The sequence below is a fragment of the Podarcis erhardii genome (genome assembly GCF_964252035.2).
Source record: "Podarcis erhardii genome assembly, chromosome: 14".
Lineage (NCBI taxonomy): Eukaryota > Metazoa > Chordata > Lepidosauria > Squamata > Lacertidae > Podarcis > Podarcis erhardii.
In genome coordinates this window covers 30928015-30952204 of record NC_138503.1, presented here as the reverse complement: position 1 = coordinate 30952204, position 24190 = coordinate 30928015, and the positions used below count along the sequence as shown (strand labels likewise).

Genomic DNA, 24190 nt, shown 5'->3' with positions numbered 1-24190 from the left:
AACAGCAGCTCTTCCAAAGTAACCCTGGCTCTCTCCTGCTGTGTTTTGCTGGGTCCTCTGAAAATCTCGCTCAGTAACAGAGTTGGCATTCAACAGGCCCCATGGGCCAGCACAGGGAACTTGCACTTTTCTTTCTGTTGCTGTTTTGTTTGTCAAGGTGTTGATATAAATCTAAAATATGTAAGCAGTAGCAGCTCGTCTGTCATTTCTTGCAGACGTAATCACAGCTTAAAGTTGGAACCACAACTTTGTTGTTGTTTAGTCGTTTAGTCATGTCTGACTCTTCGTGACCCCATGGACCAGAGCATGCCAGGCACTCCTGTCTTCCACTGCCTCCTGCAGTTTGGTCAAACTCATGCTGGTAGCTTCGAGAACACTATCCAACCATCTTGTCCTCTGTTGTCCCCTTCTCCTTATGCTCTCAGTCTTTCCCAACATCGGGGTCTTTTCCAGGGAGTCTTCTCTTCTCATGAGGTGGCCAAAGTATTGGAGCCTCAGTTCAGGATCTGTCCTTCCAGTGAGCACTCAGGGCTGATTTCCTTCAGAATAGATCCACAACTTAGAACCTACTCATAATGCATATTAAAGACTCTAGTCCACTAGGTCTCTCCAGCTGTTTCCATGGGTGTGGGGAAGTTGTCTTTATTGATCGTTGCATCTCATATGGGAGATGGATTAAGCCCAGGTGTTGTGCAAGGATAAAAGTCTCGTCTTGCCTCTGGCTGCCCTGACCTGGCACGTCAATTTCTCAGCCAGAGCAACAAACCACATCTGAGTAAACCACGAGTCTATTGACAAAACCTCCTGCAGAGTGCCAACATTTAGCAATTGCCTAAAAAGCAGCTCCCAGCAAAAATGTCTGCAACTGCAGATGAAGGCTTTGTGAAGATCTTAACTCCCCTCTTGCCCCCACCGGCCCCGAAAGGGGAGCAGGGGTAGGGTGGCACAATGGCTCGTGTGATGCCCTGAGATCACTTTGGGCACAATGCCCAGGGATGGGGCGGCTGTTCTTTTGTGCAAGAGGGTGGCAAGGCAACTGAGGCCCAGCTTTCACTTGTCTTGATGGAGGACGGTGTAGCAATGAAAAACGCCAAAGGAGAGAGAAGAGAGTTCTGGAGTGCCCAGTCAGCTCAGCTTTTGCTATGGAGCCTTATCAGCTGCTCTTCTGTCCCAAGAGGATGATGGTGCTTCCACTGGTGGGTAAACTTTGGTCAATCCTTCTTCAAGTATGCAACCACTGAGGGTGGGAGGCGATGGGTTTCCCCCAAGATGTATACGTTGCAGTGAAGGGGTGGAGCTTAGTGGCAGGGCACCTGCTCAGCATGCAGAAGGCCCTGGGTTCAATCCCCAGTGGCATTCTGTGTAAGGGCTGGAAATGTCTCCTGCCCGAAACCCCAGAGGGAGTCAAGCTCCATTTACACTGCACATTTAAAGATTTCTGGTTCTACTTTAAACAGCCACGGCTTCCCCCAAAGAATTCTGGGAGCTGTAGTTTGCTAAGGATACCTATTGATCTCCCAGAGCTACAATTCCCAAGGTGGTTTAGCTATCAACTCCTCTTCCCGGGGAACTCTCTGAGGGACATAGGGAGCCTCCTAACAACTCTCGGCATCTTTAAGAAACTGCAACTCCCAGAATTCTTTGGCGGAGTCATGAATCCTGTTCTACATTGACTCCCTTCTGAACCTTTGCAATGGGTACTTTGAGGGCCAGCCACACTTGCCCCATAGGAAGACGGAGATCTCCAGAAACCCTCCATCCTAAGCAGCTGCTCTATCACAACTGGATAGAGATGTTTTTTGATGTCTATTTATGCTTTTATTTGTATTTATTTATTACATTTTCATCCCTGGCTTCTCTATGGAGGGAGTTCCAAAGTCTGGGAGCAGCTACCAAGAAGGCCCTCTCACATGTCCCTGCCAACACTCCCATGTCCCCTGTGACACTCGGAGGACTGAGAGAAAGGCCACACCTGAAGATTTCAGAGCCCAGGGCAGGTTCATATGGAAGAATGTATGTAGTGGCCCAGTCTCCTTTGGAGGAGTATAATTACAACTTGCTTGTTGGGGGTTACATTCCAGGAATTGTGCATAAAGCCAAAATTGAGTACAGCTAGAAAACCCCTGGAATTGCCCCCATGGGGCCATCCCTACCTTTCTGAAGCCAGTGTGCCTTGCCCCCTACACAAGCCAGAGAGCTTTTAAGCGCTCCACTTCGCTTATCGGGCTCTAGGAGGCTCCCATCAAATTTCACGGGAGCCTCTTGGAGTCTGCACAAGACCTCCCCAAAACCCAGTAACCAAGAAGAACTTTAAAGCTTTTTCTGCAGTGGGAAAACCTGGCACAGAGAGATCTTCCAAGCTCTCCAGTTTGTGCACCTTTAATTTGTGCAATTTCATGCTGGCCGGCTGCCAAGTACGTAAAGCTGTGATCGATCGTGCAAGCAAGTTGTGAGTCGACTGTATTATTTCTGGAGGGCTCCAATACATCGTCGTCTGCATTTGTGTTGGCTGCAATGAGGCCACAGCCCAGTTTGCTTCATTTCATGGACCAGTTAAATAGGAACAGCCTGACTGCAACTCACCCTCTGCCAGCAAGTCAAATGGTTTGGTAGCAAGTCTTTTTCAGAATTCTGCTTAGAATTTAAATGTTGGAATAAAAAAACTGACCCAGGTGCCTCAGTGTTTCAAGGTGAAGATGCCTTACTGTGTCCCTTTTCCTCTTCTTTTGAGATGCAGGTTACTGGGCACAGGTATTGTGCCAGCTTTGCCTGTGTGAAAAGAAAGGACTGTTTGGGGGAAAATGTTTGGTGCAAAACTGGAGGGGGTGGCACCTGTGTTTTGACAATATTTTGACAATGTTTTGACAATGACTTCTCAACACGCTTTGCTGCCTGGCCACAATCTCTTCATCAAAACAGGCTTCTTTTGATTGTTATGTTATGATTTATAGTGCATTCAAAATAAGACCAAGCTAACTTATAGGACAAACAACACAGAGGAGTGAGAGAAGTTTCAGACCAGAGTTTCAGACAAGGAAGGATTCCCAGCTCTACTTGGAAACGGGGACCTTCTGCATGCCAAGCAGATGTTCTGCCTCTGAGCTACAACCCTTCCCTTAAGGAACATCGGGGCCTGCCTTACACTGAGTCAGACCATTGACTCTTAACCACAGAAAGTTCTTCCTAATATTTAGTTGGATTCTCCTTTCTTGTAAGGAAGACATACCACCTCTGATCCAAGGCAGAACATAGTCAGTGGCTAGTAGCCTTGGAGAAGTGTCTTCTCCTTCACAAATTTGCTAAACTCTCTTTTAAAGCCATCCAATTTGGTGGCCATCACTCCTTCTAGTGGGAACTATGTGCTCCATAAAGAAGGACTTCTTGTTCTCCTGGTCTTCTGTCATTAAGCTTCCTTGGATGACCCCACTGGGCAGCGGTGTAGCGTGGGTTGTCAGCACCAGGGGCAAGGCAAGTAATTTGCACCCCCTAACCCGGGGCAAGGCAAGTAATTTGTGCCCCTAGCCCCTAACCTGCCACCGCTGCCAGCTTCTTCTTGCTGCTGCCTGGGCTGCTGCCATGGGGCTCTGCTACAGCCTGCGCCTGAGGCAATTCGGCGACTCCGGAGGCGGCGAGTGCGCCCCCCCCAGATGTTGCGCCCGGTGCAGCTTGCCCCCCCTGCACCCCTCACGCTACGCCACTGCCACTGGGTTCTAGTATTATGATGGGACTGGGATGAACACTTCTCTATCAACTTTCCTCTTTATCTCTGGCATTCGATTCACTTTTTCCTCCCTCCCTCCCTCCCTCCCTCCCTCCCTCCCTCCCTCCCTCCCTCTCTCCATCTCTCCTCCAATGATTGCCTTCTGGAAGGTGGGGGAATGATACACTTTGGAGTTTGACCCCCAAACCCCTGATAAGGAAACAACGCGGCCGTCCTTCTTGCAAGCCACATCAACACAAAGCAAGCAGGCCTCCAATGAACTGAATGGCTCTGCCTATAAATTTCTCCTCTCACGCCTCGTGAAAATGTAAAACAGACCCATTGGCAAATCCCCGTCTGCCCGCTGGCAATATTTAAGCCGTCTCTTGGATTGGCAAGAGGCTGGCGGCATCGAGGGTGACAGGAGAAAGAAACCCAAAGGTGCAGGGTAAGTCCCCTCATTGCTCACGGCTTGTGTCGGATCACGTGGAGGATTCTTACGGGTGGGTCTGGGGGCGCCTTTAGCTCTAGATCCAGCGGGGCTGCAAATGCAAAAACCGTAAATAGAATGGCGAGGAGCATCAGACCCGGTTCGGAGGTGGCAATGGGCCAGCCACATGGTCTGCTGGCTCTCTCTGGGCTGGTTTCAATGGAGCCGCTTCAATGCGCTGGTTGTTCTCCGGAAAGAACTGCCCGCCTCCAACCCAGCAAAGGGCAGGCGCCTGGTGCCAAGGGAACTGAGCAGAACAAGACTGTGATCGGAATGGACAAAAAAGTCCTAAACTTTCCATTTCTTCAAGTCACAAGGAGGAGGCAATTCCAGGACGTGGATTTCACCAATGGAATTTAGGAGGGGAGAAGGGTGGGGAAGGGGTGCTAGCAATCTCAAAGGCTTCCCGGCCTGGGTATTTCACTGGGGATGCACAGACTTTTGCCCTGAGCTCCAGAGAGCATTGTGGGCTTTTAAACGCAGCTGCAAACGGGATGGTTCAGACCCATCCACCTTTGGTGCAATTATTTTTTTATTTTGTGCCTGTCCTTTCCCCGCAAGGAATTCAAGGTGGTGTACAGGGGCTCTCCCCTCCTCACTTAATCCCACACAACAACCCTGTAGGTTAGGTCAAGGGGCAGTGGCTGGCCCGCCCATTGTCATCCAGTGAGCTTTATGGCCAAGTGGGGATTTGAACCCTGGTCTCCTGGGTTCTAGTCTGATGCTCTAACCACTACACCATGCTGGCGCTAAGCAAGGAGACAAAAGCCGTCTTGGTCAAAGCATCAAGGATGGGGATTTCAAAGTGGGTGGGTGGGGAAACCCCTTGCCAGTTTGGGCAATGAAGTAGGATAGCCAGACTACTGGTTCCCTCTGCTGGAAGAAATTGCCACTGGGACTTGGTACTCCAGGCAAAGAGCCCATCAATGCCCTGTCCCTACAGGAGAATGGCTTCCCACAACTTGCTGGGCTCTTATGATGAGCTCTGGCTACGCTTTGTATGGGGGTCTCCACAGGCTTCTGAAAAGTACCTTGGGAGCTTTCCACCCCAACCCCACCAAATTGGAATGACAGCTGCCTCCCCAACAAGCACAGACCCTTGCCTGTAAACGTTAGACTAACTTTGCAAGGGGTAGTTGTTTTATTTCTTGCCCCACGTGAGCCCCATATTCAGGCAGGCCTCATTAGCCTGGGACAGGCTTTGCCAACCCGGCACATGCCAAATGTTCTGGGCTGCAATCCCCATCAGGCCCAGGCAACAGGCGACTGGCCCTTCTTTGCTTAATTTTTACATCAGCAATGAATTACCGTATTGCAGCATTTGGGGAGAGAGCTTTTAACTCTTTGCTCTTGCTGTGGTTTCTTGGCCTGATCCTTTGTCCCACAATAAGTTTAAAAAGTTGTAGGCATTTGTTGATTTCCTCATATGTGGAATCTTTCAAGGTTTTGGATTTTTCCAAGGGAGAGTGGGTGGCATATTTCTGAGGTGAAGTGGCCTGTTACCTGAAGTAGTGTCACAATTGAACCTTCCTTCCTGCATACACTTCTAGTGCTTACTTTGTACCTGATATGCACTCAGTTTGTTTGCTAACTTCTCCTTGCTGGGCTGGTATGTGCTGCATCGTGCATAAACAATTTGGGTTTATTCGAATGATGCCCGTCTTAGATCACACTCTCCATGTACGTAGAGCTCACAGCATGCTATTCCTCTCTTCTGCTGTTAACTCACACAATCATATAATTATAGAGTTGAAAGGGACCCCAAGGGGTTATCAAATCCAACCCCCTATAATGCAGGAAACCCAGCTCAAGAATCCCTAAGAGGTGGCCACCCAACTTCTGTTTAAAAACCTCCAAAGAGGGAGAGTCTACCATTCTACTGTTGAACAGCTCTTACTGTCAGAAAGTTCTTCCTAATGTTTAGCTGGAATCTCCTTTCTGGTAATTGGAATAGGTTGGCTTGAGGTCTCCTTCTGAGCAGCAGAAAACAGGCTAGCTCCATCTTTCATGTCAAACCACCCCTCTAGATAATTGTTAAATAATTGTATGCTGCTTGGAACAAGAGACTTTTTAAAACAACAACAGCAACAGCAACAGCAACAGCAACAGCGACACCCCATTGCTTGACAGTGAAGATAAGGTGTGTGATGCTGCTTGATGAGAATTAAGCCCACATTTAAAACGTTTCAGCAGGAAAATGTGCTTTGTGTGTGTCACAGACAAGCTATATGTTGAAGTTAATCTAGCACAATATATTTTGGGTGCGGTCAGATACCCAGAGCTCATGGGAACAGAATGAGTATCACGTTAGATTGTAGAATTGTAGTCCAAAACAGCAGGAGGGCACCTGGTTGGGCAAGGCTGTTTTAGAGGAACTCATTGAAAATATAGGCATTTCCTGCTGGTGCACCAGAACTCACCAGCCTCTTGCTTCTCTCCTGCTTCTGGACATTGGAGATAGCTCCATTCTTACCGATTATGCCTGGCATCCTCAAAGAACTTGTTCTTCTTCGTGACATGCAAATCAAATGGATCTATTTTCCTCTGTCGGATATTGTAAGGGTTGTACTGTAATGATGTCAGGCAATTTCTCTGGCACCCTTCCCAAAAGTCTTCAGCCCTGCAGGCTCCATGCCCCACAGCATTTTAGATGCTCCTTTGTTTATTTATTCAGAGCATATTTTCTACCCTGTTCAAAAGCCAAGAAGGGCTCTCTGGGTGGCTTACAAAGATCAGTAGGAGTGAGAGTCCTTTACCCTTTGTAGGCTTTCAACCTAAAAAGACACAGCACACAAGAAAAAGGGGACGGGGAGGGTAGAGGAAGAAGGAAAGCAAGCTCCAGCACCAAGTTCTTAAAGCTGCAACTCTGGAATGAAAGCAGTTCATATGGCACGGCTGCTGCAAGGTGTCTGTTGAAGGAGGGCCAAAGGCAGCTGGGAGGCAGTGGAATTGCCCTGCTTCTCTAGAGTCAGCATCTTTAAGAAGAACTAGAGGAAGTGGAGCTCCTGTGAAAAGCAGGCATTTGGCCAATCGAGAAAGTGACACCCACCTGAAAGGTATTCCTCTGGCTCCTTGCCTCCCGCTCTCTACAGTGAGCACCTTAGAACCAAGCGGAAGAACGTGTTTGTCTACTCCCAGGGCTCCCACACAGAGCAGGGCAGCTTGGCTTCTGCAGCAGCCTCAGAAGATTCCTCCTCCCCCAGGCTGCTGCTCCAACACCTGGGCACAGCGAAGGCCCCAAAGGCTCTGACTGGCGTTCCATTGGCTTGACCCAGACCAGCGTGTCCCACAGTAAGTGTTCTCTTCCTGGCAGACATCCAGGTTTCTTTGCATTCTAATAGGCAAACCCTAAAGCACAGCTATCCTATGAAATCTGGGCTTCTCCAAAGGTTGAGATGCAGTTTCCCGGCCAATGGAGGAGGGGGGAGAGAGAAAGAGAACATGGGAGGGAAGGAAGCAACATGTATGAAAGGAAAGTGTGCACAAGAATAACCATATTAGGGACGGAGCATAATATACAAAAATGAATTATATCAGGAGAAATTGCTTGCCCAAATAAAGACAAATGTGTAATGGGCTACTTTTTCTTTTCTTTTTTTTTTAAAAAGAAGTAGTTTGCAAACCAATGTGGAAATGCAGCAAACTGAATTTAGGATTGGAAAAACAAGAAACTGAAATTGATCACATGAAGGGATCTGTGCATCATGATATCAAAGGGTCCCAGTGCTTAAGAAAGGAACTCTGACCTTCTCTTAACCTCACTGCTTAGGGGCTTGAGATGTTTGCTGTGGGGACCCCACATCAGGAAGCGACTCAGGCCCCCCACCACCTCCCTTGAGAACAGTCATGAAAAACCTTTGTTGAGCCAAATGGCCCAAAGCACCAGCTGCTAAGATCCTGGGCCCATGAGTTGAGGTCCTTTAAGTCTTCTGCAGGTGACTCCGCCTTGGGAGCACCGGGGAGAAGGCACTGCTGCAAATGGACAAAGACATACATTGCAGAAAGGCCACATCCTGAAGGAAAAGTAGTAGAATATTGGAACTGTAGAGCTGGAAGGGATGCCAAGGGCCATCCAGTTCAACCCCCTGCAATGCAGGAATAATATAAAAGTGGCTAGGGGTTACCTGCTGACAGTGACTGGCAGATGTCCTCCCTGAAGGGTTGAACCTGGGACCTTCTGTAGGCAGTGCAGATGCTCTCCCACTGAACTGAGCCTTACCCGGAAAGAAGGGGACTTGATGGTGTGTCTAGAGCAGGGTTGGGGAACTTGTGGCCCTCCAGATGTTGTTGGATGGCTACCTCCTGTCATCCCTGACCATGGAGTCTGCTGGCTGATGGGAGCTGGAACTGAACAACATCTGGAGGGCCGCCTCATCATAGATTTGTACATTCGGAAGGGACCATGAGGTCTAGTCCAACCCCCCTGCAATGCAGGAATCTTTTGCCCAACGTTGAGTTTGAACCCATGACTGTGAGATCTAGAGTCTCATGGTCTACTGACTGAGCTATCGCTGGTTTGCAGCCCAATTCTTCCAGACCACTGAGCCTCCTAACCCAATACTTTCTACTCAGAAGGATGCCAACCAACCTAAGCAATGGACTCAGGCATCTTCCAGAAAAAGCTTCTTGGCATCCCCTTGGGGGAGGAGGATCTGAACCAATGATTCAAATGACAAGAAAGGAGATTCTGACTAAGCATTGGGAATAACTTTCTGACAGTAAGAGCTGCTCAATAATGGAACGGGCCACCGCAGAAGGTGGTGGACTCTCCTTCATTGGAGGTTTCTAAACAAAGGCTCGATGGCCACCTGCCAGGGATTCTTGAACTGAGACTCCTGCATTGCAGGGGGTTGGACTAGATAACCCTTGGGGTACCTTCTAACTCTACAACTCTTTGATTCTAGGTTTGGTAAGACACATAGAGGCTTTTTCTATTGCAAGCCACTACTAAATTGAAATAGGGGTAACAGCAGCAACAGACATGGCCTTGCTTACTTCCACCACATGGGAAAATAATTCTTAAAATCCACCCTTGCTTGTTGGCTCCAGGAAGCTGGGATGCAAATGAGGTAGCTTCCATGGGTTGGACTATAGATGTCCTTCTTGCTCAATCCCTTTGATCTGACTGTTATGGTTGGCACAGTGTGACTGAACTCAAAGTGGATTACCTCCCAATTACAGTCAACTTCTCTCCCTCTGCATGCTAGAGACTAGATCCTCCTTCCAGGATTCTGTTTTCCCCATGGAACCAGGAAACTACCCACCTCGGAGCAGTTTGGTTTTGCATTTTCCGTCAATTGAGTTGCTCACCTTCCAGTCGCAACAAAATGTTTTTACTCCTCTTGCATCTACAGGGACTTCAAGAGTGACCTCCGAGTAGGGGAATTTGATGGGCAGCAGATGTTGCTCAAGATCCTTACACATTTGTTATATATTGCTCTCTCTCTCTCTCTTGGCCAGATAAACATACCAGGAAGGAAGGAAGGAAGGAAGGAAGGAAGGGTGCCCAGGAGATCCAAGCGGCAATGGAGCCAAGCACAACCACTCTGCCTCCTGCCTTCCCCCAACAGAGCTTGGAGGCTGTGGATATTGTTGTCCTGGTTCTGTACTTTGTATTTGTTTTGGCTGTTGGATTGTGGGTAAGAAAGACGTTTCCTTGATTGTTCTGTTCAGTTGAGGGACAATGTCTCCATATGGGTGCAGAGATCCAAAGGGAACTTAGGAAGCTATTTTATTTTATTTTATTTTTTATTGCATTGCATTGCATTTATATCCCTCCTTTTCCTCCAAGGAGCTCAAGGTGCCATACATATTTCTCCCCCTCCTCATTTAATCCCCACAACAACCCTGTGAGGTAGGTTGAGCTGAGAGGCAGTGACTGGCCCACAAGGTCACCCAGTGAGCTTCATAGCTGAGCAGGGTTTCGAACCCTGGTCTCTCAGCTCCTAGTCCAACACTCTAACCACTACACACACTGGCTTTATACTGAGTCCATCTTGTTCAGTACTGTCTGCACTGACTGGCAGCAGCTCTCCAGGATGTCAGACATGAATCATTCCCAGCCTTACCTGGGACCTTCTGGGTGCAAAGCAGATGCTCTGCCATAGAGTTACAGCCCTTCCTCTGATATAGGAAGCTGCCTTATACTGAGTCAGACCCTTGGTTCATGTAGCTCCTTATTGTCTACACTGACTGGCAGCAGCCATCCAGGAACCATCATAATTCCATGAAGTCATTCGTTACTAGGATAGACATACTCTCGCTGTTGTCGAAATTTGTCAAAATATGACTCTTACCCCTTATTGACAGATTCTAGAACTAGTTATTCTTAGCTCCTGGCACCCTCTGCCAGGGCAATCTGCCACCAGCCTTGGCCCAGATTCCATACCCAGCAAGCAATGCAAGCACTCCATTCATTCATGTCTCCCTCCAGGTGTGATTGAGCAACTTGATGAGTCAAGGTAGTTCACTTCCTGCTTTGTCATGCTGCCAACAATTCCCACATGCAACTGGCCCAAACACTTCCTGGTTGCCTTCCCAGCCGTAAGCCTCCCTGCCTCTGCCAATAGAAACCACAGTCTAGTGCTCTCCGGAAAATGCCCATGGGAATCTAAGAAGAGCCTGGTTGATGTATCAGCCCCCCCAAAAGGGGGGGGGCATTTAGTCCAGCAATGCATAGTTAAACTATGGAACTCGCTTCCACTGGAGGCAGTGATGGCCACCAACCTGGATGACGTGAAACAGGATAAGACAAATTCATGGAAGACAGGGCTATTGATAGTCACTAGCCACAGCGACAGTGCTTTGCCTCCACAGTTGGAGGCAGCTATGCTCCAGATTCTGGAAACCACAGACAGAGAGAGGGCCCTTGATCTCGGATCCTGTTTGAAGGTTTCCTACAGGCATCTGGTTGGCCGCTGTGAGAACAGGAGGCTGGACTAGATGGGTCACTGGACTCATCCGGCAGCAGCTTATCTTCTTATGTTCTTCTCACAGTGGCCAACCAGATGTCCCAATAGAACCCTTGGTATTCCCAGATGTCCCAATAGAACCCATCTCAGTATTCAGCACTGGCTGGCAGCATTTCCCCAGAGTTTCAGGCAGGAGTTTCTCCCAGCCCTTCCTGGCGATGCCATTGGGGAATGAATCTGGGACCTTCTGTATGCCAGGCAGATCCCCTCCCAATGAGCTACTCTGTCTCTTTGCAGTCGGCCTCAGGGTGTGTCCACACTTCGCTTGCCCCATGCCCAAAAAGCACGGGTCTTAGTGGTTTTCTGTTTGTGCTGCTGCTTTCTCCAGGAAAGCCTGCTCTTTACTGCTGAATTGGAGCAAACATCAGTCCCTGGAAAAACTGATTGACATTTGATTCAGTGGCAAAGACATTGTTTTCCTGGAGGAAAGTGGCGGGACAAACAGAAGTAAGAATGAGCCATAGGAGTCCAAAGTTCTAAATCTGATCACTCCTTCCCTTGGGCACCTAAGTACAGTGGAACCTTGTGTTGTGAACGTGATCCATGTGGGAGGCACGTTCGCAACCCGCAGCGCTGTGTCTGCGCACGCGCGGGTTGCGATTCGGCGCTCCTGTGCATGCGCAAAGCATGATTTAGTGTTTCTGCGCGAGCGCCAAAACCCAGAAGTAACCCATTCCGGTACTTCTGAGTTCGGCGTGGTGTGCAACCCGAAAACGCATAACCTGAAGCATCTCTAACCCAAGGTACCACTGTACACTCTTTGCGCATGGATCAAAATCACCTGCCCAGAGTGCTGCTGGTCTCCTCTCCCGCACCCCCGGTCACTGATGTAGCTCTTCACTCACCTATTCTTCCCTGGTGGCCATTTGGCGCCAAAATGTTTTGGGCAGGCCTGGTTGTTGCTGATATTGTTGTTGAGGGTGACTCACTGCCGCCTCTTCAGGCTTTTTAGACTTGCTCGTTTCTCTCTCTCTCTCTCTCTCTCTCTCTCTCTCTCTCTCTCTCTCTCTCAGTCCATGTGGAAAACCAAGCGAAGCACTGTGAAGGGCTACTTTTTGGCTGGAGGCGAGATGGTCTGGTGGCCAGTAAGCAATCTCCATTATGATGTCTTGGTGGGGTGTCTGTTATAGAGTGGATCTGCTATGTGTTTGGGAAAGGGGTTGAAATGCAGAAATTCCTCTGTCTGCCTTCAAAGCCTCAAGGTGGTTTTTTGAGGTATCATCCCTGCATTGAGATTATTCATACAGGTACAACTCTCTTCTAGTTGAGGTCAGACAGGTGGGAGCTGAGAGCAGGAGCACAATGTGTCCCCCACCTTCCCCTAATACCCCAGGCAAGGAATGTGTACAGAAATGCATACACTACAGGGGTAAAGTGTGTATAAAACACACATTTCAGTGAAAATTGCACTTAGAGAAAATTACTTCTCAAAAATGTGCAGAATAGACTTTTGCATAGAGAATGTGTACAGTGGGAGAAATGCACACTAAATCACTGATAAGTTTTTGTGAGGGCTTTGGAAAACAAAAACAGATAACTTCACACTGATGTGGAAACATGTTGAACTGAACTTAAGAGTGGAAAAACAAGAAACTGAAACTGAACCAGTCCCCATAATGAAACCTGACAGCCTTTCCAGGGGAACTGGGCAGAGTCCTTTCTGTGTCAGGCAAGATTAGGTCTCTTGGGAAGGGCAGGAACTGAGCTGGCTCTCCCAACCTCTCTTCCCAGGTGGGAGCATCTCTCTTCGCCAGTAATGTCGGCAGCGGACATTTCATTGGCCTGGCCGGCTCCGGGGCAGCGTCTGGAATTGGTGCTACGGCTTATGAGTGGAATGTGAGTATCACATTTACGGCACAACCTGCTCCTGAGGATGATAATGTGTGTGTGTTGGGGCAGGCATGAACCTGGCAGAGGCCTTCTTGGTAGTGGTGCATCAGGTATAATAATAATAATAATAATAATAATAATAATAATAATAATAATAATAATAATACAGTGGTGCCTCGCAGGACAAAAAGAATCCGTTCCGCGATTCTCTTCGTCTAGCGTTTTTTTCGTCTTGCGAAGCAAGCCCATAGACGGCTTAGCGGATTAGTGCTATTAGCGGCTTAGTGGCTTTTAGCGGCTTTTAGCGGCTTAGCGGATAAGCGGATAAGCGGATAAGCGGCTTAGCGGCTTAGAAAAGGGGGGGGAAAGGAAAAAAAACCCGCAGGAACTCGCAAGACATTTTCGTCTTGCGAAGCAAGCCCATAGGAAATTCGTTTTGCGAAGCACCTCCAAAACGGAAAACTCTTTCGTCTAGCGAGTTTTCCGTCTTGCGAGGCATTCGTCTTGCGGGGCACCACTGTAATAATAATAATAATAATAATAATAATAATAATAATAATAATAATTTATTTATTTATTTATACCCCACCCATCTGTGTGCCTCCCAACAGATGATGATGATGATGATGATGATGATGATGATGATGATGGTGATAAAACATGAAAAATTAAAACTTCCCTAAACAGGGCTGCCTTCAGGTGTTTTCTAAAAGTCAGATAGTTGTTTATTTCCTTGGGAGGGTGTTCCACAGGGCGGGTGACACTACCTAGAAGGCTGGTTCCTCGTAATCTCACTTCTTACAATGAGGGAACTGCTAGAAAGCTCTCAGAGCTGGACCTCAGTGTCCGGGTTGAATGATGGAGGTGGAGACGCTCCTTCAGGTATACTAGGCTGAGGCCGTTTAGGGCTTTAAAGGTCAGCACCAACACTTTGAATTGTGCTTGGAAACGTACTGGGAGTCAATGAAGGTCTTTCAGGACTGATGTTATATGGTCTCAGCGGCTGCTCCCAGTCACCAGTCTAGCTGCCGCATTCTGGATTAGTTGTAGTTTCTGGGTCACCTTCAAAGGTAGCCCCATGTAGAGTGCATTGCAGTAATCCAAGCAGGAGAAAACTAGTGCATGCACCACTCTGGCAAGACAGATCTTTTGGCAGACTGTGCCCAGGTGAACTGAGGGCCTTCTCAGTTTACTGCCCAGAAGCTCCCTCTTGATGGGCAGGTTCAAGATACACCCCACTTCTTCGGACCCTCTCTCTCATCTTTGGCTTCTTTATGTTTAAACCTGACAGCCCTTCAAGCAGAGGACTGTCTTCTGCAAAGTAGGACATGCAGCCACTCTGTGGACCCAAAGCCAACCCAGAGAGAGCTTTTGTATGTCAGTTGATTCTCTGGTTGGATCCATCTTATTTTGTTCCTGACCTGGGCTCTGCTTCTCCTCACAGGGCATGTTCTGTGTCTTGGTGCTGGCATGGCTGTTTCTGCCCATCTACGTGGCAGCAGGGGTGAGTCCACCGGCCACACCATGGCCACTGTTTCCCATCAACTTTTTCAGAGAGCAGGAATCTGTTCCGAAATGGATGTGCCAAGTTATGCATCATGTCATTTCTCAGAACTGTAGTCTTTAAAAAGCCTAAACTCACTGCCCTGTCCTCCTGAGGTAAAAGGGACTGTACCATTTCTGTGATGTTATTACTGCCTAGATTTCGAATAATCTTTTCTTGCTGTTTTTCATCAATGCTGCCTTATCATTTCCAGGTGACAACCATGCCAGAATATTTGCAGAGGCGCTTTGGGGGCAAAAGGATTCAAATCTTCCTAGCGATTCTCTACTTGTTTATCTATATATTCACCAAAATCTCAGTAAGTAAGGAGACGAGAGGAGACAGAACAGAATTGGCTTGGAAAGAGTAGGTCCATCGAGGCTTCCTAAGTGACCTTTTCTGCCTTTCAATCTTTCTGATATGTTGTCATGGCTTCTGAATGACAGGCAAATGATGAAAGGAGGGAAGGAGACAGAACTGAATTCTGGATTTAAGATTGTGTAGGTTACTGAAGGCTGAGGAAGATTTTGGGGGAAAGCCTGCTTCTGCTACCCATTCTTTGATGCTACATGTATTTTTGAGCACACAGAATCATTTTACAAAGTGTTCCTTTGTGTTCTTCCTGTTGGAATAAGGGCAAGCGAAAGCAGTAGCAGCTCACTTTGCTTGAGCACAGAATCTTCTCCCTCCTTATCTATTTTGTCTGTTGCTGAGTTTCCTGCTTGTAGTTCTGTCTGTTTGGTTTGCTCCCTTTTTGTGAACTTATTTCTCTTGATATAGATGTAAAGGAGATGCCAGCACCAGCAGAACATCTGAGGGCTTATCCACACTTACCTCTGCTGTGCTGTTATCATGGTCAGCTATTTACAGCTCTGTGTCCAAGTGCACCCCCCCCCCGCCACCGCCGCTCCGGAGCTTTTGCTGTGGAAACATGCTCTTTAAAGCTCAATCAGAGCAAACATAAGTCCGTGGAAACCCCAGTTTGATGTCCAATTCAGAGGATGTTTTCATGGGAAAATCTCTGGAGCAAAACAAAAACATTTAGACACAGACCTTATACCTTGGTCCATTTAGCTAGTATTGTCTTGCAATGGCTTTCTGGGATTCTGGGTGAGGGACATTACCAGCCTGGCTTGGAGATGCTGGGGACTGAAGCTGGGGCTCTGCCCTGAGCCATGATGACCCTCTTCTGTGTTGTGCTGGACAGTGACAGAGGACGACTAACCTGTCTGGTTTAGTAATTCTTCTTCTTTGGGGTCAATGGGTTTTAATGAGTAACTTACTAACACTTTCTCTTTAGTTGCTCATTAACAACCAAACAGCACTCAAGGCCACTACTACTACTATTACTACTGTTAATAATAATATGGACTGCCCCCCCCCCCATGGAGTGTCTGTTGCTTGTGTTCCATCAATAGCAGGATCAGGGTGCATTTTTGCATCTAGCAGGAAGATGCTTCCAGTCTGGATTCCATACACAGCTGCCTTGCTTTACTGATGTCATCATGTGGATTTCAGTAGAACCTCGGGTTGCGAACGTGATCCATGTGGGAGGCACATTCACAACCTGCAGCGCTGTGTCTGCACACGCGCATGATGCAATTCAGCGCTTCTGTGCATGCACAAAGCGCCATTTAGTGCTTCTGCACATGCGTGAGTGCCAAAACCCGAAGTAACCTGTACTAATAACCGGAAAACATGCAACCTGCAGCAATCACAATCCGAGGTATGACTGTATTAGTTTAGTTTGAAGACTGATTCAAAATAATTATTGATGCACACAAACAGAGTCCTGGAGTGATATACAGAGATGGGGCAGGGAGGGGGAGTTACTCGCATATGGGGGTCATAAGGGGTTGGGGGGATCCTTGTCCCCCTGCCCCACCCCAGGTCAGACTGGCTGGTGAATTTGAGGCAGTTGTGTGTGGTTGTTGGGTTAATTTCATTTCCATTGTGTTTGTTCGCATCCCCAAACTTCCTTTGCCCACGTTGTCTCGCATGAATTTTGCAAAGCCCTTCCTGCGTTGAATGTAACCTCAAATGTGCTTTCTACTGTGTGGCAGTGATGCAGGGCATTCTGTGCTCCCTGAAATGTTGTGTGGATGCCAGATGAACCATCTTTTAACCCAGCTCAACACGGTGGCCCTATATTGTGTTAGGCTCATGGTGTCTTCCGTTTAATCACACATATCACCTAGAGTAGGCCTGCAGCAACAGAGGCAGCCCTGACCGTAACTTCAACAGCATTCAGGGCAAACAAAACCTCCCTTTTTGGCCATGGAGTATGCATGAAAGCCAGTGTGGTGTAGTGGTTAGAATGTCAGACTAGGACCTGGGAGACCAGGGTTCAAATCCCCAGTTGGCCAAAAAGCTCACTGCCTTGGGCCATTCACCGCCTTTCTCAGCCCAACCTACCTAAAAAGGTTGTTTGGGGGATTAAATGGGGAAAGGGAGAAGCATGCCTATGCTGCCTCGAGTTCCTTGGAGGAAAAGATAGAGTAGAAATTCAGGAAATAAATAAATTCTCCTGTTTGAAATTCAAGAGAATGTCAAATTAAAGAGGGACGTGGCGGTGGTAGGGTGGGGTAAATCCCACCATGCTTTTCTAGCAGCCGGGATTGGGGGCTACCCCCAACTCCCCACAGACTGCTACTGCTGCTTTCCAGCACCTGTTGAGTTTCCTGCTCCCAAGGAATGACTGAGCCATTGTTCCAGCTCTTCCTCTTCCAAACAAGCTTCTCCTTTGTCCAAAAGAGCTGAACAGAGCTTGGCTGTCTGTACAGGGGGTGGGGGTGGGCGGGTCCTTCAGCTGTAGGGTACAATGGAGCTGAGAGCATTTATTGGTCTACTTGAGGTGCCTCCAGTATTTTGCGGGAGTGGATCAAAGCCCTCTGCCACCCTCTAGTGCAACACACACACACTTTAAAAAAGAATCAGGCTTCTTTGCCATTTGGAAAGCACACTGAAAAATGTGGGACGAGTGAATGGTTAATGGGGAGACGTGTAAACATCCCACAAACAAATCAAGATGAATGGAGGAGGAATCCTCATGGTCAAGTAGATCCAAAAGACCAGTCAGAGTCTAACCTCAGTGTCCTCATACCTGTCTGGATTTTGTCTCCTCCAGGTTGACATGTACGCTGGGGCCCTCTTCATCCAGCAGGCCTTGCACTGGGATCTCTACGTGGCTGTCATTGGGCTGCTGGTTATCACAGCCGTTTACACTGTGGCAGGTGAGTCTGAGCAGAGACAGAAAGAGAGTGAGTGAGAGAGAGTGCTCTGTCCTTATCTCTTTATTCAACCTCTAGGATTATATATATCCGTCCCGCCTAGCAGGGTTTGTTTGTTTATTGCTTTTCTATCCCACTTTCCCCCATGAGCTTAAACTAGCACCCATGGTTCTCCCCTTCCTCATTTAATTCTCACACACAACCCTGTGAGGTAGATCAGGCTGAAAGGCAGTGACTGCCCTGTGAGGTCACACAGGGAACTTCATGACTGAGTGGGGATTTGATCTGTGGTCTCTCCCAGGCCCTAGCCTGACACTAACCACTAGGTCACGCTGACTGTTCAAAACATCTTGCTGCCTCTGATAGCGGAATAGGTAGCCATCGTGGCTAATAGCCATTTATAGCCTTATCCTTGATGAAGTTGTCTAATCCTCATTTAATGCCATCCAAGTTGTTGCTGATTACTGCATCTTGTGGGGTGGAGTTCCATAGTTCCAACAGTGCATTGTGTGAGGATGTCCTTCCTTTTTCTGCCCTGAACCTCCCAACATTGAGCCTCACAGAATCACAGTGCTGTGGATCCAAAGGGTCCAAGCCCTGCAGTGCAAGCGCTTTCTGTAAAGAAGCTGATTGGACTGGCTATTGGGTCTTATTTTGATATTGGCAATGGGGCAGTGTGTTCCTGAGGACAGCAGACTACCCTAGAGGGCACAGGGCAAGCCGGCCTCCAACATCTCCCGGTTGCTCCTTGCCTGCTTCAACTTCTGCTGCCTGAGGTGACTTTAACTCTGCCTAATGGTAGGACCAGCTCTGCTTTTTAGCAGTTATCTCATGGTGGTGATCCACCTGGAACGGGACTAGGGTCAGCCACCATTTGATTGCCCTGTGCAAGCACCTGGGCAGATGAGGCTTGACTAATGCAAGCCCCAATCTTTTGGCCAAGCTAATGTCCAGACCAAGTTCCAAGCACAGGTCTTGCTTCTTCTGTTCCCTCTGTAGGTGGCCTGGCAGCTGTGATATACACCGACGCCCTGCAGACAGTCATCATGCTAGCTGGGGCACTGACGCTGATGGGCTTCAGTAAGTATCTTAGAACCACAGAACCATAGAACTGGAACGGACCACAAGGGTCATCTCGTCCAGCCCCCTGCAATGCAGGAATCTTTTGCCCAACACGCGGCACTAACCCACGACCCTAGGGTGAACAGTCTCATGCGTTACAAGCTGAGCTCTCCTGTGCATGGAGTTTGGGGTTTGCCCTCTGAGATGTGGTGCCAAGTTTCGCATGCAGGAGAAAGCTGCAGATGTCCACTTCATTCATTGCTACCTGACTTTGCTTGTACCTGCTTGAGTGGCTGCAGCGCAGCACCTAAGCATGTGATCCAGGACATCTCTGGGTTGAGTCTGGCCTCAGGCTCAAGCAGGCCAACTCAGTCTCCTGGTCTGCAGTATAGGCATAATAATAATAATGATAATTCATTGCCCACTCTTCACCCTAAGGTCTCAGGGCACATTACAGCATTAAAATATAATATTAAAACACTGTTTGAAAATCAGTTTAAAACAACTTGCGATAAGGTGGGTCCTATAATATGCATCTCCATTGTCAAAAGCTTGGGTAAAGAGGTGCGTCTGCAGCATTCACCAGAAGCTGTACAATGAAGGTGCCAGGTGCACCTCTGTGGGGAGGGAGAGCCACAGCTTAGGGGCTGCCACAGAGAAGACCCTGTCCTGGGCTGCTGCCACCCCAACTTTCTGAGAACACCTGAAAGGGTCTCTAGCATTCACCTATTTTAAGACTTGTCATAAGCAGACACTCGCAGAGGCCCAGAGATGCCTGAGTTATTTCTAGTCTTTGAGGTCCCTAGTCCAAAATAAAAAGATCATATAATCAGCTGATATGAGAGCACCCCTTCATCACGATCTTACGTTGCTCCATCAGAACCAATATTTTTAACAATGTTTATGAATGTTTTAAACTCTCTTAAGGTGATAAAATCTGTAACAGTTAACAGAATAGTTCTGTCTTCTACCAAATCACATCTCTTCCTTGCTTAAATCTGCAGCACTAAGCTGAGAGAGCGTGTCACATTCTTGGGCTCATGTGTATCAAGACATGTTACCTCACAATGGAGAATTCTTCCCTAAATCCCATTGTTTGAACTTAGCGGTTTCTCAAACCACCACAGCAGGCCCATGCAAAGCAAATGCTGAGCACTAGCAGGAAATTTGAACATCGTTTGCTCTTCAATTTTCCAGGTTTTTCCAAAGTTGGAGGGCTGGAAGACTTGCAGAACAGATACTTCCAAGCCATTGCGAGCAGCCACTATGGCAACAACAGCTGCGGTTTACCCAGGGATGATGCTTTCCACATCTTCCGGGATCCTGTCACGTCTGACCTTCCCTGGCCGGGAGTGCTGGTTGGAATGACCATCCCCTCGCTGTGGTACTGGTGCACAGACCAGGTTGTTGTTCTTGTTCTTGATGTTGTTTTTAATGTTATCAACATCAAATTAGGGTATATAATGTTCACCAGGGCTTCTAAAATCCATTTTTGTTGTCTTGCCATTAGTCCCCACACTAAAGGTAAAGGGACCCCTGACCATTAGGTCCAGTCGTGGCCAACTGGGGTTGCAGTGCTCATCTCGCTTTATTGGCCGAGGGAGCCGGCGTACAGCTTCCGGGTCATGTGGCCAGCATGACTAAGCCGCTTCTGGCAAACCAGAACAGCGCATGGAAACGCCGTTTACCTTCCCGCCAGAGTGGTACCTATTTATCTACTTGCACTTTGACGTGCTTTCGAACTGCTAGGTTGGCAGGAGCAGGGACCGAGCAACGGGAGCTCACCCCGTCACAGGGATTTGAACTGCCAACCTTCTGATTGGCAAGTCTTGGGCTCTGTGGTTTAACCCACAGCGCCACCCGCGTCCCACAGTCCCCACACTACAGGGTTATAATTTAAAAGTTCATGAACATCTGAAAATGCCAAGGATTTTGCCAATGCAAAATTGATGTGAGTAACAACTTCATACCAAAAGGAATATATCACTGAACAGGCCCAGATCATATGCCTCAAAGAAGCATCCTAAACCCAACACCTCCATTGTTATAACTCCAGATAAGCCACTGCCTGCCTCTGCATCTCTCAGGTGGTCTTAGAAGGGCCTGTTCCAAACTATCTCCTTCCTTACATTGCAGGTCATTGTTCAAAGATCTTTGGCAGCCAAGAACCTGTCTCATGCCAAAGGGGGAGCCTTGCTGGCCTCCTACTTGAAAATCCTGCCCTTGTTTATGATGGTTCTGCCTGGCATGATCAGCCGCATCCTCTTTCCAGGTAAGAAGGAAGAATAAGATGCCTCCTGATGCTGCAGAGTGTAGTGAATCATAGTTAGAAGGGACCCACCCACCAAGTGTCATCTCAGGAGTCATAGCTAAAGAATCCCTGACAAATTGCTGTCCAACTTTTGCTTAAAAACCTCAAATGAAGGCCATGTTCTGAGGTTGTCTGTTCCACTGCTGAACAGCTCTTGCTGCCAGAAAGTTCTTACTAATATTCTTCCTTCTTGTCATTTGAATCCATTGGTTTGAGTGGTGAGAAAGTTGGACTCACTGGGTGACCTCGAGGCCAGTCATTGCATCTCTCAGCCTAACCTACCTCACAGGGTGGTTGTGAGGATTAATTGAGGAGGAGAAGAGCCATGAAGGCTGCTTTGAGCTCCTGGGGTGTGTGTGTGTGTGTGTGGAGAGATGGGATATCAATGCAATGAATAAGTGAAATACCGATTTCTAAGGGGAAATATATTTTGGTCAGCATGTGTTTTGGGGAAGGATTTGGAGCAGGGATCAAAGCTCTTATCTTCCTTCCTTTAATTTTTTTACCCTGAGTATTTCCAAATTGCCAGCACATTCCCAAAATAAAATGTGCCATAAAACCATCAAAACATCATAAAGTTGTAAGATGCAGAACCAACAACCAAACCAAATTAAATTAGTTTTCTGCTGAAATAGACTTGTTTTCAGTAGGTGACAAAATATTAGAATCTGCCTCTTGATTACAGATGATTTGCAAACAGTTCCCCATCCATTTTTACGCCCTTGGCTTTCCGCCCCCCCCCCCCCCAATTCTCTCACAGCTATTTACAACAAGTTTAAATTACATTTTCACCACAGATCTCGTGGCTTGTGCTGATCCGAAAATCTGCAAAACGATCTGTGGCAACCCATCTGGATGTTCTGATATTGCATACCCCAAATTGGTCATTGAACTTTTGCCAATTGGTAAGGAGGAAGGAAGGGTGGGGGCTTCTCAGCAACCCAAAGAGAGATGCTCAGAGATGCAGGTGGATAGAAATTTAGCTGTAGGTGAGAGACCAACAGCACTTTCGGATGGTAACAAATAAGGCCCAAGATGCACAAGGACAATGGGTGGTGCTCATTGGAAGTGGTGGGGAAGAAGGCAGGGAGGTCAATAGTAGGTGGCACCAGAGCCAATGACAGGCGGAGTGAAGTAATTTTCATTTTGTCCCCATTCTCCTCCCTGCCATGTTCAGTTGCCACCGTGGCTCAGTAAACAACAGAGTTATTTGCAAAGTTTTTTTTGGGTGGCCCTGGGGCATGGCATGAGCTTATCGCTGAAGACCAGTTGTCAGGTATCACAAATGGGGAGAGTGTTGCTGTTAAACCCAGATCCCCCTTGCTGGCTTCCCAGAAGAGGTGTCTGAAGACCATGATCTGGATGGACCCCCTTTGGCCTTGATCCAGCTGGTGCAGGGCTTTTCTTATATTAGGAGAGAGGAGGGCACTCTGCTTGGTCCAGGGCACCCCTCATGAGTGGTGGGCTCTCCTTTGGCTTCCAGGACTCAGAGGTCTGATGATGTCCGTGATGATTGCAGCACTGATGTCCTCCCTGACTTCCATCTTCAACAGTGCAAGCACCATTTTCACCATGGATCTCTGGCGAAATATCAGGCCCCTCTCTTCGGAGTGGGAGCTCATGATCGTCGGCAGGTAAGGTGCCCCATGTGCAAGGTGGTACACACCCAACAAGAGTCCCAGAAGATCCCAGGGTAGACTTCCAATAGTTAGGTCATAGAATTTTAAGGTTGGAAGGGACCCCAAAGTTCCCTAGTCCAGCCCCCTGCAATGCAGGAATCACAGCTAATTCACACTTGGATACAGCCTTTAATGTTTCAGGACTTACTCTTTCCTTGCCATTAGAAATCAGTAGCAAAACTAAGAGATAACGAGGCCTTTCTCCTTGATTCAGGGTCTTTGTCCTGCTCCTTGTAGTCATTTCCATCTTATGGATTCCCCTGGTCCAGGCCAGCCAGGGGGGACAGCTCTTCATTTACATCCAGACCATCAGTTCCTACCTGCAACCTCCCGTGGCCGTGGTCTTCATCCTGGGCTGCTTCTGGAGGAGAACAAATGAAAAGGTGAGTGAGATGCAGGTTCTCCTGGAGGCCCTGAATGATGGCGGTTGTGAGCTGCGTTATTTGCAAAGTTTTTTGGGTGGCCCTGGCATGAGTGTGTCTCTGAAGACCAGTTGTCAGGAACAAAAATGGGGAGAACATCTTCTGATGCAAATCATTGTAATATTTTAATTTGCTTTCCAAGTATCATTATATTTACCCATACTAAAAGCAATCCATTCCTATGTTGCAAGAGTTGTCATATATTCTATCCATTGATCAAAAAGCGCCAAAGTATTGTTTCAAATTTCAAAGGATCATTGTGCTTTGGTTTGTGGGTTGTTTTGAGACGGCCGAATTCAGCAGATGTGCCCTAAAAGGGGGATTAAACCACATTTCCACTTGACTGTGGTGTAGATGCCTCTTCTTGTTCCAACATGGGATTCTTCCTTCCTCCCAGGGGGCATTCTGTGGCCTTTTGATCGGGATGGGAATGGGCCTGATTCGAATGGTGCTGGATTTCATCTACCCACTGCCACGGTGCGATGAGGCAGACGGCCGTCCAGCGGTGGTGAAATACGTCCACTACCTCTACTTCTCCATGATCCTGAGTCTGGCTACGCTGCTTGTGGTGGTGACTGTTAGTCTCCTGACAGAGCCTCCTTCAAAGGAAAGGGTGCGTAATTCCAGCAGGCATTGCCAACTCTCGTTTCTGAACCCATCTTCTTGGGTGCTTTAAAGCCCAATCAGATTAGAGCAGCTCTGAAACCTGGAGCAAATTAGGTGACACCCAGGGTGGATCTACACACGGGGGGGGGGGCACTTTAAATAAGTCAGAAATTAGATAGTAAAAGGGAAAAAGATCCCTATGGAAAACCACGTTTCAAAATTTCCTGCTCTCTGGTGCAATCTGGTGTTGCATGTTTAAAGTGCAATCAAATCACTGTTTCTTTACCTTGTAGCTGAGTCCCCACGCTGTCCCTTTAAAACACTTCTATGCCGCTTCATCAACCAC

The 24190-nt window shown here is 47.9% G+C and overlaps 1 protein-coding gene and 1 long non-coding RNA gene across 3 annotated transcripts in view; one reads left to right on the top strand and one right to left on the bottom strand.

Annotated features, from left to right (window-relative positions):
* The first annotated feature begins 1077 nt into the window (after nucleotides 1-1077).
* SLC5A11 (solute carrier family 5 member 11) overlaps nucleotides 1078-24190 on the top strand; it is a 25324-nt gene continuing 2211 nt past the window's right edge. The window contains exons 1-14 of one of the 2 annotated variants that reach the window (XM_081840642.1): nucleotides 1078-1196; nucleotides 9651-9829; nucleotides 12175-12246; nucleotides 12893-12997; nucleotides 14436-14495; nucleotides 14749-14853; nucleotides 17662-17767; nucleotides 18764-18844; nucleotides 20024-20229; nucleotides 20963-21098; nucleotides 21935-22042; nucleotides 22621-22771; nucleotides 23031-23199; nucleotides 23636-23851. In XM_081840642.1, coding sequence (XP_081696768.1) covers nucleotides 9716-9829; nucleotides 12175-12246; nucleotides 12893-12997; nucleotides 14436-14495; nucleotides 14749-14853; nucleotides 17662-17767; nucleotides 18764-18844; nucleotides 20024-20229; nucleotides 20963-21098; nucleotides 21935-22042; nucleotides 22621-22771; nucleotides 23031-23199; nucleotides 23636-23851 — 1629 coding nt within the window. In that variant the 5' untranslated portion in view covers nucleotides 1078-1196; nucleotides 9651-9715. Of the gene's footprint in view, nucleotides 1197-6892; nucleotides 7482-9650; nucleotides 9830-12174; nucleotides 12247-12892; nucleotides 12998-14435; nucleotides 14496-14748; nucleotides 14854-17661; nucleotides 17768-18763; nucleotides 18845-20023; nucleotides 20230-20962; nucleotides 21099-21934; nucleotides 22043-22620; nucleotides 22772-23030; nucleotides 23200-23635; nucleotides 23852-24190 lie in introns of those variants that run through there. The other variant, XM_081840641.1, reaches the window with a different exon arrangement.
* Nucleotides 23066-24190, bottom strand: part of LOC309329671 — a 7787-nt gene continuing 6662 nt past the window's right edge. Inside the window, exon 3 of the long non-coding RNA XR_014151215.1 lies at nucleotides 23066-23177. This is a non-coding gene — a long non-coding RNA (uncharacterized lncRNA). The remainder of the gene's footprint in view (nucleotides 23178-24190) is intronic.